Genomic DNA, 20,885 nt, shown 5'->3' with positions numbered 1-20,885 from the left:
TAGTATGAGTAATTATCAGTAGTGGCGGGCGAATATTCTAAAATTATGACTAGATTTAGTGCTTTCTCAATAACTTAGATAGCACTTTTTAAGAGAATAAAAATAAATGGGGTGCTCTTGTATAAATTTGACACATCATATGTTACTGTGATATATTTTCTCTTAACAAAAACAGAACAAAATATCTTTTGAAAAAAAAAATGAAATGCTGCTGATAAATTCCCTATAAAGATATTAAAATGAAAAATGCTATACGGTATTCCGCTTAAGAATTTTGCACACAGTTGAAGCTTTAATCACGTACTAAATCAACTATATATTTTTTGTTAGACCATAAGCCATCAAAGATACTTCATCCCTGATCTTCAAACCCTCCTACTTATTTATTTGTAAGCCAAGACTGTGCATAGAATCTATTACATAAGCCATGGAAAATGTAATGTCTTCTGCAGGTTCTGAGTTAGATTTACCTTGTCTCCTGGATCCCCTGGCAGTCCTTTTAGTCCAACATTACCACGTGATCCTTCTTCTCCCTTATATGAAAATAAAATGATTCATTTCATCTCATACCTCAACCCTGTCACCCACTTAGATGTGTGGATTTGGAAGTGGGATTTTAGATTATCAGAGTACAAGTAGTATGGGTATTCTAGTCATGACATTATAATGAAATAATTTTTGGGATTTATTAGCCCCAACTTAACCTTTTTATGTAGACTACTTTGTTACTCTTGCATATAGGTCGGGTTGTGTTTAAAACCTTCTTCTTTTTCCTTAGCACCAGCATATACATGTATAATAGATATATAATAAATATATATTTATAATGTAATCTGTGTATATGATATCTGCAATAACATAACAAGTGGGATTTATTATGTTGAACACATGTAAAACATGTTACCATCTTGTGTGAAAATTTCTTCAGATGGGACTCTGAAGCATATTATTTTTTCTTAATTCCCTACATTCTGGTTTCTATGAAAAAGGGATTACAGTGAAGAAACTGACCAGGCCAAACCCAGAGAATTCCGAGGTGTGTGTGCATGTGAAGGCCCATATTGAGCAACCAAGATACAGAGAGTATAAACGGTAAATAATTTCATGCCATTGTTATATTACCATAGCGAGAACTCTTTACCCCCTCCCTAAGAAAACTAAGCTTTTTTTATTCAGCTAATGAATCTGCTGGATCATGCATTTCTGATGCAAAGACCTGAAATAACTTTGCAGAAAAATGTGTTTACTTTATCGTATAAACACTGAGGAAAACAAAATGGACTAGAAGTTTGATCTGCTGACTATTTCATAACTCGTAATACAAGGACATTATTAAACATACATCTGTTTTCCTCCTAAAAAGATCCAAAGAGCTTAACAATTTTAATAAAACCACTATTCAAACTAAACACACAAAAATGGGCTCTATAGGTTCAATATCAAGTAAACAAAACATAAAAAAGGGAAAATGATAAAGAACACTGTGTATTTATTTCTCTTTTAGACAGTGTGACATGGCATGAGTTTTGTGCTGGAGGAGTTTGGCAAACTTAGCCAGCCCTTGTGAAGAATTCATGTGTATGTCATCACAGAATGTTTTAAATGTTAAGGACATTACACAAGCTTCCCTTTACTTTTCCTAACTGCCCAAACCCTCCCCATTCATCATAAGATTACATTTTAATCTTCTTAACATGCATATTTATTCTTAGTCAGAGTGGGTTCTATATTGGCTTCATACCATTTACAATGTACCCCTGTCTACCATGCTAAGGTGTTATATGCCGCTACATGCCATCATATCACGTTGTACTGCATGTTGGGCACGGAGTAAGGTCACCGCAGAGGCTGTGTCAATCTCTGACCTCCCCAACTGGGCTAAGGAGGAGAGGTTCACCAGCAGCTTGATCGCCCACTAGTGTGAACTGCATGCAGTTTTGAGGGAGAGGGTCTGGTACCCCCTGGAACTGCCTCCCAAGGCCTAGCGACACATCATTGCTGGGCCTTAGGGTTAGTAGTATCCTAGGCAATATGTATTACTTGCACCTCTCCTGCAAGCACATTGGCAAGAACCTGGATGTTAGTGTCCCCAGTAGATTGGAACCCAAAATATATATATATATATATGTTTTGTTACCCTCTAATAGCTCTTCTCCCTGGTCCTTTTTCATCCCATTATCCTCCCCAACACCTCTTCTTGTACATTTTTAGCCAATTTCTTTTCACTTTCCATGTACCCACTTATTTATATTTTTATATATTTATATCTACCATTGCTGCAATACCATTTTTACCTAATGACCATCTTTCATCTGCCTCTTCTTTTCCCACCTTTGTTTCTATCATATCTATATGCATTCCAATGTCCTTTTTTACCTTTCTTGACCCATCTGCCACTTTATGTTCATCGCACTCACCAGTTTTTTCCTGTGCCTTCTACAACTTTATTCTTTTCACCTTTCACAGATGAACCCAAGGGAGTTCATAGTTCAGCAGCAGAAACTCACCTGAATTCCTACTCTTCCTTTACAACCTGTTGACCCAATTCGACCTGGTTTACCCTAAAAGAAAAATGTGGGGGTCATTAGCATATACTTCAGTATTGCACAATGTGTCAAGAACAAAACATTAATTTGCTTTTGGTACCTTCTCTCCTGCAATCCCGTTGTATCCAGGAGATCCGGGTTCCCCCTTTAAAACAATAAAAAGATTATATGAGTATATAAATATAATAGTAATAATAAAACATTTTCCTACATAAATGTTCTACTGTATCAACACATTTCAGTAGTCAACTATTTTTTTCTTTATTTACATTTATATTTCTCTTGTTTTCAGGTATTACATAACAGCATAAACAAGTGTGATTCAGTTTTTCCATACCTTGACTCCTGGCACTCCAAAATCACCCTGGAAAATACATAAAGTATAGATATGTCAGCTTATTATGTGGTGGGAGTGATCAATACACAAAATAAGGGTTGAAATAAAACTTACTCTTTCTCCTTTCTGTCCTTGGTAGCCCTTAAAATAAAAAGAAATAAAATATTGGCATAAGCAATTTGGCTTTTATCTGGCAATATGCTGTCCTTAATTTTTAGACAGTGCCAACACTTGACAAATATATTGCTGAAATATGCATAATCATTTTTAGATGACCACAAAACCCATCTCTGGCTCAGTTCCTTGTAGCACAAACACTTCATAACACAAGACAAAACTTGCTATGTTCCCCTCACATTGCTGGACACAGTGTGGCAGTGATATAATATGTGGGTGGAGATTTAATGTCACCTAAAGCTTCGCCACATTACATGGCAGTAGCCGCACTGAGCATATTGAAAGCTTTTTTCTCCTTAATACTAGCAACACATCAGTGCACCAACCTGTCAGGACATAATAGGAACTCTATTGGCAAAATCATGATAGTTTACTGAATTTTGGTAAAAAAGCAAAAAGCTCAGAGTTTTTGTCCAACATTTGTGGGCCCACATTCATTTACACTCCCTCACACCTTCCCTCTAACACTCTCATTCTTGTTCAGGATGCGCTTCAGTATGCGCTTCTCACCCTAATAAAGTTGGCAACAAATAAATAAACATAATATATATGAGAGGTTTTGGTTATATGAATTGGCCAAAGCATAATTAAGCTCACCCGCCACGTCAAGGCACACTCTCAATAGGGTGAGAACCTACTCTCATCAGTCTGGTTGCAGCTTGCTGTCCAGGGGTTAAGTGGGAGGAGGTTTAACTACACCTCCCCCAACACATTAATAAGGTTTTGGTAGCAGTATAAACTGCTTTGTGTGCCCACTATGTAGGAGGTGAGAGTAGGTTCTCACCCTATTGAGAGTGTGCCTTGACGTGGCGGGTGAGCTTAATTATGCTTTGGCCAATTCATATAACCAAAACCTCTCATTTATATTATGTTTATATATTTGTTGCCAACTTTATTAGGGTGAGAAGCGCATACAGTTTTTGTTTTTGTAAAGAAAGAAGATACCAGATTAAGGACTGAAGATTGAAGAGAGAAGGGAGAAGATAGAAGATGCAGAAGAAGAAGCGGAAGTAGAAGTGGTCGGCAGAAGCGAATATGTAGGGAAACATGTGGGCGACAGTGCGAGAGAGAGAGAGTGGGCGACAGTGCGAGAGAGAGAGAGTGGGCGACAGTGCGAGAGAGAGAGTATGGGCGACAGTGCGAGAGAGAGAGAGAGTGTGGGCGACGGTGCGAGAGAGAGAGTGTGGGCGACGGTGCGAGAGAGAGTGTGGGCGACGGTGCGAGAGAGAGTGTGGGCGACGGTGCGAGAGAGAGTGTGGGCGACGGTGCGAGAGAGTGTGGGCGATGGTGCGAGAGAGTGTGGGCGACAGTGCGAGAGAGTGAGAGTTGATACCGTTTATTGGACAAACACAAAAAAAGGATGTAAAGTTGCACTTTAAGGACTTCAAAAGTCTTCTCTCAAAATGAAACTTTCGTTTTCTCATTAAAAGGCTGGATGTGACAGAATGTAATTACGGTAAGTGATGTAAGTATTTTTACCCCACCTTTGAACCAGGGAATCCAATCTGACCTTCTATTCCTGGATCACCCTAAAAATAAAGGGACAAACATTATTAATTTGAACTTATCAAGTTATTAATAAGAGCTAGTAGGTGCAAAATTGAAACATAGTCACTGATTTCTAGGGCTGTATCAATTACCCATATTGGAACCAAAACGATCCTTTAAAATATATCCCATTTTTACGTGTTAAAGCTGATTAAGGATTATTACCTGAGGTCCTGGTATTCCCTGATCACCTGCAGGGCCAATACTTCCTTTTAAACCCTGAAAGCAGAATGGTTAGAATGAAATATAAATATCAAGAATAACGTTACCCAAAATTAATTCTAATATGTTATTTGCAATTATACTTAAGGTGGATCAGTAACATTTTATATCTAGTGGCATATTGAAATAACATTTTTTGGGGAAAAAACATGAAACTAAAATACAGAACCAAGAATATCTATCCTGTCAATGCAATTATTATCATTATTAAAGAAGCCATGATTAAGAACCGTAAGGTTTGAAACGCGTTGGCGTATTTTCTTTCAATCACTCGAGCACGTCTCTTTTTTTGTATATCATGTTTTAACTGGTCTAATTAAAAGTTTGAAGTTTTAAACCCTTATTTGTGGAGCTGGATCTTCTATCTATATCGTTATTATTAAAGAAAATTACTATGTTTCTACTCACAATATATTGTAGTTACCTTATTGCCTTTCATGCCTTTTAATCCTGGCGCACCGGTCTTTCCCAAACAAATTGTTCCACCGCACTGTAAATAATAATACTCATAATACCATATACAGTAGTGTTAGTTATTCATTATTACAATGTATTTATCCAAGGCATAAAAAATAAATATGCCTCAATTTAATACACAAATTTTATGATTTACAAGCCTTACTTTCACTCACTATGATTAATGGTTCATATAGACTGTATATATATATATATATATATATATATATATATATATATATATGTATATACATATTTACACACACACAGTATATGAAGGCTGTTATCAGTCTGTATTTATGGGAGGGGTCTTAGGGGGGTATCTCATTCAGGGTGCTACGGTTGCGTTCTTCCGGCCTCTGTGCTCCCCTCAGTTCCTATTCCTCTTCCTTCTGCTTTCCGTGAGGTAGGCCTCTTTCTATCTACATAAGGGGGTGTTTTCTGGGTCTAGGTACCTATCCAGACCCACTGGGCGTATTGCGAATGTTTTACATCTATTCAGATCCTATGGTAGTATTGTACATGTTTTACATCTATTCAGACCCACTGGGCATTTTGCTCATGTTTTACATGTAACCATATCCACTGGGCGCTTTGCACATGTTTTACCCCTACCACATATATATATATATATATATATATATATATATATATATATATAAAAGAAACACAATTTGTAATGGACATTATAAAATGATCATGAATATCTATATCTTATAGATTCAAATGTATAAAATGTATAAAAAAAAGTTTACAAGTGTTAAATGCTAAAAGTCTCAAATTAACCATACTGCTTACTAAATTCTACACAAAATACTGTATAAAGCAAACCTGGGCTTCATCATGGATAGGCACTAACATTGCTCGTGGTGGACATTTACTGTGGTCTGCTATGGACCTTCACAAAACTTGCCAAGGACACTGGTGTCCTTATACAGACACTTCGCCTATCCCTGGGCCTCATACACATTCTGAATGTCTGTGATGAGCTTTTTGGGGTTCAATTTAATGTTTGTTTTTCTTGTGTGAGAAAGCATGGTCTGTTATGCTACCAATATTCATCATTTATTTTATAAACCTTTATTAGTACTGCTTTTTATACATTTTAAAATCAAATTGTATATAATAATCTAGATTACAGTTTATATATTGTTTACCTCTGTTTCTGCTTCTTTTACCTAGAAAAATGAAATTGAAAAAAATAATATGGTATTACATTTCTTGGATTTACTTCCTCCTCAACATTTACATAAAGACCTGGATTGTATGTTAAATCCATAAATGTGTTAGGGCATCTGTAACCTTTATGCTCATACCTGGAAATGTATTAAAAAAAAGTCTTCAAATATTACCCCCTTTAGGGGAAGAGGGTGTGCCTGGAAGCTCTGCCATTATGCAGAAGTTCACCAGTAGGCCAGAATAATGAAGACAGATTTGCTGAGAAAAAGAAGCCTTTATGCACCTCTTTTTGTTGACCAATCTATCTACATTATTCTGACCTCTTTGTGCACGTCAGAGCCACGGGACAGCCTTTTCCCCTTTCCACCAATTGGGTGGAAACTCACCAGGAGGTCATGTCAATGGAGAAGCAAGACAGGGATACAGAAGTGTTGAAGATGGTAGCAAGACATTCAGAGAGAGTGTGATGGAATGTGAATGACAGTGTGAGAGAGAGTGGGTAAGCATATGAGTGACCGTGAATGAGAGTGAAAGAACCAACAAAATGTAAACGAATATTCAGCTTTCTTTGCTTTGTTTTTATTTCTTTCATTGGGGGTCCCTTCTCGTTTTGCATTAGCAAAGATTTTGATTCTTAATATAAAGGTCGAAAACAATGATCTAAACTATGCTCTAAACCATGATAGGTTTACACAAATCCACTATGCTCCCAGACACATGGAAAACGTTACATTACTGCTATGGAAATAGAACCTCTACTGTATAACACAATAATAGCAGCGGAAAATAATCACAGGAAAATATGACAAACCATAAGGATAATGTGCTACCTAGAGCCAATTTATTGTTTTCTACTTTAAAGCTTCCAAAATAAAACACTAAAATGCTTTATATATAAATTTGCCACCTCATACTTCTTATACCCCCCACAATCCAGCATTACCACTTACCATTAAATTAATGATCGTACTAATAGTACTATCCCTTTGGTTACTTGGGTTTGCCAAGTAATTATTACGATAAATTTCAGCCGGTGAGCTGGCTATAGTGAGAAGTTCACTTTCCATCGTGTCTCGACTTGTAGCCACAACAAATGTTTTAACATTGGCAGTTCGCATTGTCTCAGCTGCATGTATGATACCACCACATGGGTTTCCTGTAATGTGGCCATCAGTAAGGACAATAGCAAATTTAATATCCCCTTCAGACTCTCTTTGGATGGCTTCAGTCATATTATTTAAAGCACAGTCAACATATGTGCCCCGACCAATGTATTTGACCATGTTGATTGCTGTGATAAACGCAGAGGTTTCCTCTGTTAGACCAATGATTGACTCAACGTGATCAGAGAAGTGCAGAGCACCATATTTCCATTTCACTTGGCTGCCTCTTATTTTGACTCCTTGTAACTTTGTTACAAATGTACTGACAAAGATCTTCAGTTCATCCATGAGACTTCCCATGCCAGAATTCAAAGCTACGCTTTCTGATGTGTCGATTGTAAAATACACATTTATAACACACTGGAATTTACCTAAAATAAAAATATTGGAATCAAATAATTTATCATAACCATTATAATAACATAGTATTAAAGTATGCATGTGCACTATTTTGTAATGATTGCTGTTTAATGATATTATTATTGTGAAGTCTATACACATTAATTCATTATACACAAGTACATTTTGAGTAATGCATTTGCAGTATATGGCATATTACATAACATACTGTCAAGGTGATGCCATGTTGGAAATTTAAGATGCAGTGGAGTGGCAAGAGGTGTTAGTATACCAAATGGACACTTTGAATTTTCCTACTGTTGGGCTTGCTCCAGGCTTAAACCTGCTAGCCGTCATACATTTTCTTAGTTCCTACAGGAGGGCTGCAACCTGTAAGACACAAATTGTAATGTAAAAACTTACCAGCACTTGTCACTGATGAGTTGGTGTTATATCCTGTTTCTAACTGTCCAAAGCACTGGACCAGCCAGGAAACTACAAGAGTGATCTGTAAAATGTTTCCAAACATTGTGCCTTTTCACAGCCTAAATGAAAAAGATTTAAAAACATTCATATTGATCTATATTTTGAATAAGAGCAATAAGTACAAGTAGCATTTTATTCTTTTCAAATCTGGTCATCATGTCCCCATGTCTCATTTAGGACATCTTTGAAGCCAGCTATCAAACCTTATATTTTTTGAAAACTAGACACCCCAAATGCCCAGATTATTTCAAATGATGGTATTTTAACACTTTCCATGGACTAACTATTTTCATGCCAGGATTTTTGGGACTACACAGTTAATATTTATTTTTTTATTTTTATTTATATATGTATCAGATTGTGATTAGAAACATGTGGCTGCTGTCATATTGTATGTGGTGCAGATTGTCGTCCTGTGAAATGATTACATGTGGCCCCTTCAGCAGTTTTCAGTATTGCTGAATGCCTTTATATTGACGCATTACAGCAACACTGTTTGAGAGCAGAAAGCAATCTCAACCTAATGACGTGCCAGGCATGTCAATAATTGTTAAGGGGATGCATTTCAGTGACGTGGCTATCATGTCAATTGTCATCAAGGGGTTAAATAAATTTTAAAATAATCTCTGTTCATATAAAAGGCATGTTACCGTGGGAATTATCTGTCAAGCCTGGTGGGGTTAGAGCTAACATTTAATTATAGTGCAGCATTCTCATTCTATTAATCTCGCTTTATGTAGCAAAGATGGTTTACAGTGGAGAGGTTTGCATTATTTTCTACCTTTGGGCATTATTCATGTAAAAAACAGTCCTGATTTTCAACTTCTACATACTGGCATCAATCTCACCTTATGCTGTGGTCTCACTTACTACAGACTTTTTCCTATGTTCCTGCTTGTATAGAAAATTAGATCAGTTTCTATGGGATGTATGGGATTTATCGTGAGGGGTATGGGTAGCAAGCATTGCAAGTGTTGAGGTAGTCGTTAGAGACATTGTTTGATAACATAGATGGCTGCAGGTGTAACATTCCACCCTTCGCAGCCTGGAATACACACAACCTTGTGCTGCTCATTTCCATCAGCATCCACTAGTGGCCACCCTTGTCACACTGAACCACTCAGAGTTGTTATCATGTCCAGCTGCACCTTATTACCTGATCAAGCCAGCCTTTATAAACCTACCCAGCCCTTCAGTCTGGGCCTTGACATTAACGTTATAGGAGTGCCAGTTTTCGTTCCTGATCTGTTCCTGAGTTACGGCCAGCGCCCCACAAGTGGACTCCAAAGCTGAGTGCCCTGCAAGTGGGCTTCCTGCCGTGTGTGCCCCATCCAGAGGGCTTCCTGCCGTGTGTGCCCCATCCAGAGGGCTTCCTGTCGTGTGCGCCCCATCCAGAGGGCTTCCTGCCGTGTGCCCCGCCAGCGGGCTTCCATCCAAGAGACTTACCATTTGTATACATTGTTTTACCATCATCTGCAATACAGATCTTATCTGCATATTCTGTCTGTGATTTATTTCCTCCGCCTGTCTGGAACAACCCCAAGCCATCATGCATCGTGGGGTACAGATGGAGCCCCTCGTATCCCCTGCACCTGGGCTCCTATCAAACCTGTTCACTCGGTTCGTGACAGCAGGTTAGCCCATTGTAGCTCTTATGTAGTGCTTCTTAGAGGGAAGGGGTGTGTGGAGAGAGAAGTTCAGAGGGAAGAAAGGATAAAAGAAAATATGTTTTAAGGCAAATGTTGAATAAATGTGGGGAGGGGGCATACATCAATGGTCCAATCATAGTTGACTTGCTGTCCTGCTAAGTGTTTCAGTTCAAGCTGTGTCAAGAACAGCCCCGGAGGGAAAGAATGGGCCGGATGAGGTACCCAGTGTGAATGCCTGGTTTAAGGGTTAAGGGATAAGGGATGACTAGGCAAAATTTTGGCACTGAAAGTGTTAAGTTTAGTGGCATGTGCAGGGCCAGATGGGAGGGGGTAATTGCCCTCCCTGAGGGGTATATATTAAAGGGGCTTTCACTATAGGGGCAATTATTTTCCCGCCCGTCCCCTATTTTTCGGCATTTGCCAGGTGCTCAGGTTTTTTACGCTGGTATGGTGCAGGAGTTAACCATCTATAGGTATGGTTACTTGTGGTGCACAGAGGTGTAAGTGCAGGACACTCCAGGGGCATTCGCCCCGTGAATCGTATGGCCGTGCTAGAGGACGCCGGCCGTTCCAGCAGGGATACAGGTGGATACACCCATACCAGCAGGTTACTTAATTGGTTATTAATTGTTTACAAGTTTGCTTTCATTTTGACAATAAATATTTATATACTGTTGCAAAATGTGTTTGGCTAATAATGGTTGAAATTTTGTAAAACATTAATAAAGGTTGAGTGTCGCGGTGCTGCAGTTATATGCAGTCCGCACCGTGGACAAATTAAAATCCATATCTGACGATTAATAAAGTTTTGAAATAAAGAAGTGTCTCTTGTCTTACTTGTGAGAGGGACTGAAAACGGGCCGCTACTTTATTCATGTCACTCCATGTGTAATAGACAGTGTCAAGTTCATCTTCTGGACATGATACATAGAAAAAATGTTAGGTTTTTCAGGTTACAAAGACTCTGAAGAACCCTCTTTATTATTAGATTTTACTAGACACAAGTCCAGTGATCTGTGGGCTGTGATATATAATGTAGCATGTTACCACAGCCTTGAAATACTAGAGGCCTGCTTGGGTAGGGAAGCTTTAGATGGTTGGCATATTACTTAGTAATGTCATGATACAACTTACTAGTGATGTAGTTCAGGAGATATTATTACTGAACAAGATGTCACATTATTTTCATGATGTGGATTTACACTAGTTATAATAACAAATCATGGTCAACATGGCAACACATGGAGATTCCTTCTAAATCACTTTACACACGGAAAGCAAATTTAATTCAGATGAAATTTTTTTTGCATTGCAGGACCACGACCAGCAACATCATCACTGCCCCAATAAATACCCAGATCCAAGTGCATGCTGTGGGACTAAATTTCACCAAACATTGGACCATTTTGGTGAATTGATCCCTCAGAGTAAGGAAGGTGACAAGGCAGCAGCAGTAGTAGAAGTCGGGCACTGGGTAGACACACACATCCAGCCCCATAGTACAGGGCACTGAATTTTCCCCCAAATTAGAAACATATTTCTATTAGTGCATGAAAAGTCCCCTATCCTGCCTAATTTGCCACCAATATTAATAACATATTAATTATATTGTGTTGTCCACAAACTAGAGTGTTTTGCAGGTAGCGTAAATTGAACTGTCTTAATTAAATCCACTTAGGAACACTCGTTCAAGAACTAAAACACACTATACACAAGCGCAGTCAAATTCTTTCACCATTCTTTATCAATTAATATAATTGTTTTGTGTTGTCCACAAAATAGGTTTTAGGAACAGTATTTTAAGAACTAAAAAACAGTCCCAGGCCCAGTCAAGTACCCAATTTTGTCACCAATAGCAATGAATATAATAATTTTTGGACATTTAGGACATCTTTGAAGCCAGCTATCAAACCTTATATTTTTTGAAAACTAGACACCCCAAATGCCCAGATTATTTCAAATGATGGTATTTTAACACTTTCCATGGACTAACTATTTTCATGCCAGGATTTTTGGGACTACACAGTTAATATTTATTTTTTTATTTTTATTTATATATGTATCAGATTGTGATTAGAAACATGTGGCTGCTGTCATATTGTATGTGGTGCAGATTGTCGTCCTGTGAAATGATTACATGTGGCCCCTTCAGCAGTTTTCAGTATTGCTGAATGCCTTTATATTGACGCATTACAGCAACACTGTTTGAGAGCAGAAAGCAATCTCAACCTAATGACGTGCCAGGCATGTCAATAATTGTTAAGGGGATGCATTTCAGTGACGTGGCTATCATGTCAATTGTCATCAAGGGGTTAAATAAATTTTAAAATAATCTCTGTTCATATAAAAGGCATGTTACCGTGGGAATTATCTGTCAAGCCTGGTGGGGTTAGAGCTAACATTTAATTATAGTGCAGCATTCTCATTCTATTAATCTCGCTTTATGTAGCAAAGATGGTTTACAGTGGAGAGGTTTGCATTATTTTCTACCTTTGGGCATTATTCATGTAAAAAACAGTCCTGATTTTCAACTTCTACATACTGGCATCAATCTCACCTTATGCTGTGGTCTCACTTACTACAGACTTTTTCCTATGTTCCTGCTTGTATAGAAAATTAGATCAGTTTCTATGGGATGTATGGGATTTATCGTGAGGGGTATGGGTAGCAAGCATTGCAAGTGTTGAGGTAGTCGTTAGAGACATTGTTTGATAACATAGATGGCTGCAGGTGTAACATTCCACCCTTCGCAGCCTGGAATACACACAACCTTGTGCTGCTCATTTCCATCAGCATCCACTAGTGGCCACCCTTGTCACACTGAACCACTCAGAGTTGTTATCATGTCCAGCTGCACCTTATTACCTGATCAAGCCAGCCTTTATAAACCTACCCAGCCCTTCAGTCTGGGCCTTGACATTAACGTTATAGGAGTGCCAGTTTTCGTTCCTGATCTGTTCCTGAGTTACGGCCAGCGCCCCACAAGTGGACTCCAAAGCTGAGTGCCCTGCAAGTGGGCTTCCTGCCGTGTGCGCCCCATCCAGAGGGCTTCCTGCCGTGTGTGCCCCATCCAGAGGGCTTCCTGTCGTGTGCGCCCCATCCAGAGGGCTTCCTGCCGTGTGCCCCGCCAGCGGGCTTCCATCCAAGAGACTTACCATTTGTATACATTGTTTTACCATCATCTGCAATACAGATCTTATCTGCATATTCTGTCTGTGATTTATTTCCTCCGCCTGTCTGGAACAACCCCAAGCCATCATGCATCGTGGGGTACAGATGGAGCCCCTCGTATCCCCTGCACCTGGGCTCCTATCAAACCTGTTCACTCGGTTCGTGACAGCAGGTTAGCCCATTGTAGCTCTTATGTAGTGCTTCTTAGAGGGAAGGGGTGTGTGGAGAGAGAAGTTCAGAGGGAAGAAAGGATAAAAGAAAATATGTTTTAAGGCAAATGTTGAATAAATGTGGGGAGGGGGCATACATCAATGGTCCAATCATAGTTGACTTGCTGTCCTGCTAAGTGTTTCAGTTCAAGCTGTGTCAAGAACAGCCCCGGAGGGAAAGAATGGGCCGGATGAGGTACCCAGTGTGAATGCCTGGTTTAAGGGTTAAGGGATAAGGGATGACTAGGCAAAATTTTGGCACTGAAAGTGTTAAGTTTAGTGGCATGTGCAGGGCCAGATGGGAGGGGGTAATTGCCCTCCCTGAGGGGTATATATTAAAGGGGCTTTCACTATAGGGGCAATTATTTTCCCGCCCGTCCCCTATTTTTCGGCATTTGCCAGGTGCTCAGGTTTTTTACGCTGGTATGGTGCAGGAGTTAACCATCTATAGGTATGGTTACTTGTGGTGCACAGAGGTGTAAGTGCAGGACACTCCAGGGGCATTCGCCCCGTGAATCGTATGGCCGTGCTAGAGGACGCCGGCCGTTCCAGCAGGGATACAGGTGGATACACCCATACCAGCAGGTTACTTAATTGGTTATTAATTGTTTACAAGTTTGCTTTCATTTTGACAATAAATATTTATATACTGTTGCAAAATGTGTTTGGCTAATAATGGTTGAAATTTTGTAAAACATTAATAAAGGTTGAGTGTCGCGGTGCTGCAGTTATATGCAGTCCGCACCGTGGACAAATTAAAATCCATATCTGACGATTAATAAAGTTTTGAAATAAAGAAGTGTCTCTTGTCTTACTTGTGAGAGGGACTGAAAACGGGCCGCTACTTTATTCATGTCACTCCATGTGTAATAGACAGTGTCAAGTTCATCTTCTGGACATGATACATAGAAAAAATGTTAGGTTTTTCAGGTTACAAAGACTCTGAAGAACCCTCTTTATTATTAGATTTTACTAGACACAAGTCCAGTGATCTGTGGGCTGTGATATATAATGTAGCATGTTACCACAGCCTTGAAATACTAGAGGCCTGCTTGGGTAGGGAAGCTTTAGATGGTTGGCATATTACTTAGTAATGTCATGATACAACTTACTAGTGATGTAGTTCAGGAGATATTATTACTGAACAAGATGTCACATTATTTTCATGATGTGGATTTACACTAGTTATAATAACAAATCATGGTCAACATGGCAACACATGGAGATTCCTTCTAAATCACTTTACACACGGAAAGCAAATTTAATTCAGATGAAATTTTTTTTGCATTGCAGGACCACGACCAGCAACATCATCACTGCCCCAATAAATACCCAGATCCAAGTGCATGCTGTGGGACTAAATTTCACCAAACATTGGACCATTTTGGTGAATTGATCCCTCAGAGTAAGGAAGGTGACAAGGCAGCAGCAGTAGTAGAAGTCGGGCACTGGGTAGACACACACATCCAGCCCCATAGTACAGGGCACTGAATTTTCCCCCAAATTAGAAACATATTTCTATTAGTGCATGAAAAGTCCCCTATCCTGCCTAATTTGCCACCAATATTAATAACATATTAATTATATTGTGTTGTCCACAAACTAGAGTGTTTTGCAGGTAGCGTAAATTGAACTGTCTTAATTAAATCCACTTAGGAACACTCGTTCAAGAACTAAAACACACTATACACAAACACAGTCAAATTCTTTCACCATTCTTTATCAATTAATATAATTGTTTTGTGTTGTCCACAAAATAGGTTTTAGGAACAGTATTTTAAGAACTAAAAAACAGTCCCAGGCCCAGTCAAGTACCCAATTTTGTCACCAATAGCAATGAATATAATAATTGTTTTGGGTTGTTCACAAACTAGAGGTTTTGCTGGTAGTGTATATGCGCTGCTGTCTTAAATCCAATTCTGGAACAGTATTTCAAGCACTAAAACATGCTGTGTGCATTCATACCCTGCCCTGTCACCTATATTTGATTATCAATTAATTATTAGTTTGTGTTGTCCAACAATTAGAGATTTTGCTGGTTGCTGGTGCAACTGGCTTAACCCCTTCAGGACCGGCGTCCTTGTACTGCGTCTTCCCTTGAAGACCGCAGTTTTATTTAAATATTTTAATTCCATGCTCGCGATTCCCTTCAAAAGCGATCACGTGCACGGAATTGAGGGGGAGTGGCTGCTACGGATCACTGGGGACACCCAGCGGTCAGTAGCAGCCGCCCTTCGTGATCCCAGCGTCCATAGCGACGCTGGATCGTGCATCATCGATGACGTATCGTCTGGACGGTGAAGGGGTGACCCTGAAGGGATTAAACCCAAGTAAAAATGAATCAATTATTAGATAAAAAAATAAACATAAAGTAAGCTGCAGTCCCTGTATATCAGTAATGAACTAACACTATAAACTACTCCAATCCACCTCACCCCAGTAAATCTCTGCTTCAACACTGTCTGTTACAGTAACTGACTCACACTCTCAACTCCCACCAGTCTATGGCTGCTACTGACTAGCTAAAATGGCGTTAGCACACACACATATATAAAATGCTTGTCCCTTCCCCTTGAAAATGCTAATTGGCCAGAGCGAAAAAAAGTAAGAAAAAAAATCCACAGCTTGTTGGACCCATCAATCACAGCCATAGCCATCAATGAGACCCCCCCCTCGTTTCTTTTGGCCTATTCATGTATGTATTCAGTCATGTATATGTACCCTCCTACACTTTACCTCAACAGGTTGTAATGGCGCCAAATGTCTTGCAATACCGCCAAAATGGGACAAATGAATTGACGAATTTTAACAAAATCTCAGTGATTTTGGCATTTGTTTTCCTTTGTCTCATTTGGGACCCTCCTTGTTATCAACGATTTGTACGAACGCACTAAACTGTCAAACTTTGTAAAAAATAATGTTCGTACAAATCCGAATGCACAAGTCTATTTACTATGGGTCTTGTGCAGTTTAATAAACATACCACAAAGTCTCCCTTTCTTTTAAGAGATGCTGTAGTATTTGTACTGAATTCTCTAAACTTGGAGTTTGCATGTGTCATGCAGGACCAATTAATTTCACTGGGTTAGCTGCTCAGGTACGTTTCTGTTATCTTCTGCCAGCATAGCACTTCCTAATTCAACATCTCATCCTCCCAAATCCAATCCCACCCAGCCTGCTACATTGTACCACAGTTTGTAACGCATACTAAAGCCAGTGAGCTGTAAAATGTTCACCTGCAAACTCACAATGCACCTGAATATATATATATATATATATATAAATCTTCATATACGGTATACTGTATTATTGTTTTATGTAGCGCCATCATATACACACACATTATTTTGTAAAAAAAAAAGACACGACATTTGATAAAATAAATAAGAGAGATTAATATAGGGGATTAAACTCACTGCCTTACGCAGCCAAAAAATACTCGTACCTTGAATTTTGCTTAAAAAAATATTGTATGTAAATTGAATTTGCCTCCTGACCTAATGTCCTATATGTTGTATTTTGTTATTTTTACTAGTTTGTTTGACATCACATGTATGGAGAAATAATGTTGGGTTTTTTTAGCATTATAGCATGTGACACAATGTTTTTCTTAGGCTAACTATCTATGAATAGCTAACTTTCCCTAGGTAAAGTGTAAGCTGTTCTTAAGATGGTCACCTAAAGCTAACAATAGCAAAGCTGAAAAATGGCCTTGCCTCCCAGTGGAAAGAATGTGCCCGGAATAGTACCTGTTGTCCCACATCAGCCATGTGTTCCTGGACACATATAATTTTTCGCATATTGCTGACCAGCACTGGAAAATGTTGCCTTACAGTATGCGGGATGTATAAACTCATGGAAAGGAACCGATTACTTAGTTATACATCCCACATACTGTAGGGTAACACTTTACCTGTGCTGACGAGCAATATATGACAATGCTGCATCCTAGAAAACACAGCTGAACCCCTGATGCAGAAAGACGTAAGCCAATTCTTCCTATTTTTTATGATTTTTACATAAAGTTATGAACTAGAATAAAAACACTGCCTACCAGGTGCTCTGAATTACACATTTGTGCCTGCGTGCCCCCAGCTTGCTTTGAATGCCACCCACTTGGAGCTTTAACACCTTTAGTGCTAGGCAGCTGTGCCTTAGGTAAGCAGTTAAGGAGTATCTGTCTCTTTATAGTGTACTACAAAATATAAAGAGATCTTGGAAATTGTTATAGTCAGTCCAAAACAGTTTAACAATCCAATTGTGTATTATTTAGTTGAAAGTGGCTTTTAGTCATGTAAACTTATCATAAATTCTCCAAAATAAATATACTTTGTGAACTGTGGCAAATCTTCAGAATTTAGAGCAAATATATGTGCATATACATTAATCTCACTGCAGTGTTTCTTTGTGTTTATATGTTAAATTTCTCTAGCCCTGTAACTGGCTTCATGTTCTGCATCCTCTATTCTACAGATGTATTCAAAAGTATTTTTTTTTAGAAAACATTTGAAGATTTCCTACCTTGTCTGAAAGTTGCTCAGCTGCATCAAAGCATTCAGCTACAAGTGAGTTCTGCTAAAACACAGTTAATAGATGCATTCTTTGTGAACACCTGAAGAAAGTTGATCTTTTCAATGATCTTTTTTGGTATGTGCCTGCCTTTACTACCTGTCTGGACTTGAACAGCTTAATACATACCACGTATTCTGGTTTGCCTCCTCTTGAAAAAAAAAATAGATTTCTTGTATACAATAAATATTTACATTTTTGCAGACCCAATGCTACGTATCATATAAAAAGATAATTTTTAGACTTCAAAGTTTGGATGAAACATTGACCATTATTCTTGGGTGTTTTTATAAGCATGCAACTTACTTTATTAAAGTTAATTAAATACTACAGCTTATAGTTCAGTATACTAAAAAACATGTGCAGTGGTGTTTCCAAATTAACATAAGCAATGTATGTTTCTTGGTATACAATGGGAAAAGTCATCTAGCAAACTAACAGTTTGTACTAAAGTAAAAAAAACTGCAAATTTACTAAAGCTTATTTCTTGACGTACATGTCCTCAACTGCAGCAGTGTTGATGTGAGTAGAGAAGACCAAGCAACTCATTAACACATAAGTTCCTCGCATGTTGGATATTAGAAAAGGAAAAGGTGTGATAAAGAAAACCGATATACCTACAAGATGTAAAAAATAGGTGGAATTGAAGACAAAGTTAAATAAAATGAAATACAATACCTTCCCTGTAAATTTTGCTTACAGCTGCCACCCGAAATCAACACTCTCCAAATGTGGGATTAGGTCATGATGATGACATGTGAGCCCATGACTTGAATGAGGCCAATTCAAATCAATGGAGGATGCAATACATCCTCCTACCACTTGGAGGTACAGATTTAATTATTTTTGTTTTTAGACATTTTTCTGAGTTCTTTGGCAGTGGACAGTGATTTTCCAGTGATGGGAGTTGTGATCAACAAAAGATAATCAACTCATTTTTTTAAATTAAATTAACTTATATAAATAATTATATGTGTTCTCATTATTTTCTTATTTTTTTTGGAGTGGAGGGGCTTTTTATACAGGAGGGCACCTGTAACCTCTACAATTCCTAATTCCTGCATAGTAACTGAGAGTAGGGCCTTTTCTAGATAGAGAGCAGCATGCTGGCACCTTTAGTGTTTTTTACTATCGTTGGTAACCATGGTAGTAAGCCATATTAGGCCGCCTTCTCCATGTGCAATGAGATCTTCATTTTACTTGTTTTATGCTTAGAGAAGCTGGTAATCAGTCTATGAAAAATAATATATGAAAGTCTCCATGTTCATCAGTAAACTGCAACTTTTCTGTTTCAGGGAAATCTTGCGCAATTTAACCTCCCCACCTTACAGGATGGGGGGGTGGGGGGCACAGGGCTTAGATGCCCCAGAAGATTAAAATCCCACCGGGATGGTAGGTGAGCTACACAATGAGCTTGTGCCTCCCATAGGGTGTATCACTAAAACTTTATCTCCACATCACTGAGTAGGGGATAGGAATAGAAGTAGTGGTTAGTTGAGTTAACTCGACATTAGTCTCAAGCCCTCACATGTACATGCTCACAAAACAACTTGCATATTCACTAATATACAACTATTATTATGATTATTATTTATTGTTATATATAGCTCCATCACATTCTGCTGTGCTGTACAATGGATAACATAACATAACATAACATAACAGTTACACGGGTGAGGCGGGCCCTGGTCAAATGAGATTACAAATATTTAGTGAGTATGCTAAAGTTATGTTGTGAATGTTGACATGCAAGGGCTTGAGACTAATATCGAGTTGTAACTCAACTGACCACTTGACTTCTTAGTGAACAAAGCCAAAGGTGTTTCATGGAGGAATGCCCTATGTTCTCATAACTCTCCCACATAATATAGACAGAATGTAACATGAAGTCCAAAATCACTGGTATATTGTGAGATATCTATGACCAGGCATACCTCTTCAAGATGCATATAAGGGAAAAAAAACCAATAGTGTAGAGTGTAAAACCAATAGTTATGTGTGGATTAAATGTTGCACTCACAAAGAAAATGGATGATTCAGACCCATCTAAGTTGAATGCAAAGTGTCTTTAATATTCTTCGTTGATTCTAAAAGATAAACTTAAAATAGTGCAGTATCCGAGAAAATGGTTAAAATCGCCAGTAGAAGATACACTCACATTTAGTCCGTGCACCCAAAGTGCTTGAAGAGTGTCAATAAAAAGTAGTAGTAGTGTCAATAAATAAGACGGGACAATAGGAACAAACGAAAACGAATCAACGAAGAATATTAAAGACACTTTGCATTCAACTTAGATGGGTCTGAATCATCCATTTTCTTTGTGAGTGCAACATTTAATTCACACATAACTATTGGTTTTACACTCTACACTATTGGTTTTGTTTTTTTCCCTTATATGCATCTGCGCCCCATAATTTTTTGGTTCGTTTGACTTTCTACACCCTGAGGAGGAGTGTTCGCTTTTGGGCTGCTGCAGTCTTATTAGGGAAGTATTATTTGTATTTATTGTCTACTTTATTACACAGCACGTGATTTTAGGTCTATCCACGTTCTTCATACCTCTTCAAGATGTAATGAAACAAACCACCAATTCTCTAAATTGGTAAAGTGGAACACCTCCCCCAGCATACTTTCCTGCACACTCCCCCTCCTGCAGGCATGCTGTCTCCATACACCTTACCAGGGACCTCAGCTATACTCTCTCTGCACCCCTCCTCTAAGGTATGCTTTTGCAATCTCTGCATGCAATGTGCTATTTTAAATAGAAGGGTTTATACAGAGGAAAATAACATCCCACACTGCAAGGGTCAAGTTTTTTTTTATATATATCTAAA

General features: G+C 38.5%; 1 protein-coding gene across 1 annotated transcript in view; it reads right to left on the bottom strand.

Annotated features, from left to right (window-relative positions):
- Positions 1-8,514, bottom strand: part of LOC128496916 (collagen alpha-2(VI) chain-like) — a 31,299-nt gene extending 22,785 nt beyond the window's left edge. The window contains exons 1-11 of the mRNA XM_053466745.1: positions 8,391-8,514; positions 7,416-7,999; positions 6,444-6,464; positions 5,255-5,320; positions 4,774-4,827; positions 4,545-4,589; positions 2,998-3,024; positions 2,884-2,910; positions 2,647-2,691; positions 2,508-2,561; positions 471-533 (exon numbers count right to left, since the gene is read on the bottom strand). Of these exons, the coding sequence (XP_053322720.1) occupies positions 471-533; positions 2,508-2,561; positions 2,647-2,691; positions 2,884-2,910; positions 2,998-3,024; positions 4,545-4,589; positions 4,774-4,827; positions 5,255-5,320; positions 6,444-6,464; positions 7,416-7,999; positions 8,391-8,496 (1,092 nt within the window). The 5' untranslated portion in view covers positions 8,497-8,514. The remainder of the gene's footprint in view (positions 1-470; positions 534-2,507; positions 2,562-2,646; positions 2,692-2,883; positions 2,911-2,997; positions 3,025-4,544; positions 4,590-4,773; positions 4,828-5,254; positions 5,321-6,443; positions 6,465-7,415; positions 8,000-8,390) is intronic.
- Between the last annotated feature and the right edge of the window lie 12,371 nt (positions 8,515-20,885).

This window comes from Spea bombifrons, chromosome 5 (assembly GCF_027358695.1).
Source record: "Spea bombifrons isolate aSpeBom1 chromosome 5, aSpeBom1.2.pri, whole genome shotgun sequence".
Taxonomy (NCBI): domain Eukaryota; kingdom Metazoa; phylum Chordata; class Amphibia; order Anura; family Pelobatidae; genus Spea; species Spea bombifrons.
Note: the sequence above shows the minus strand (reverse complement) of the source record. Positions and strands in the feature narration are given on the sequence as shown.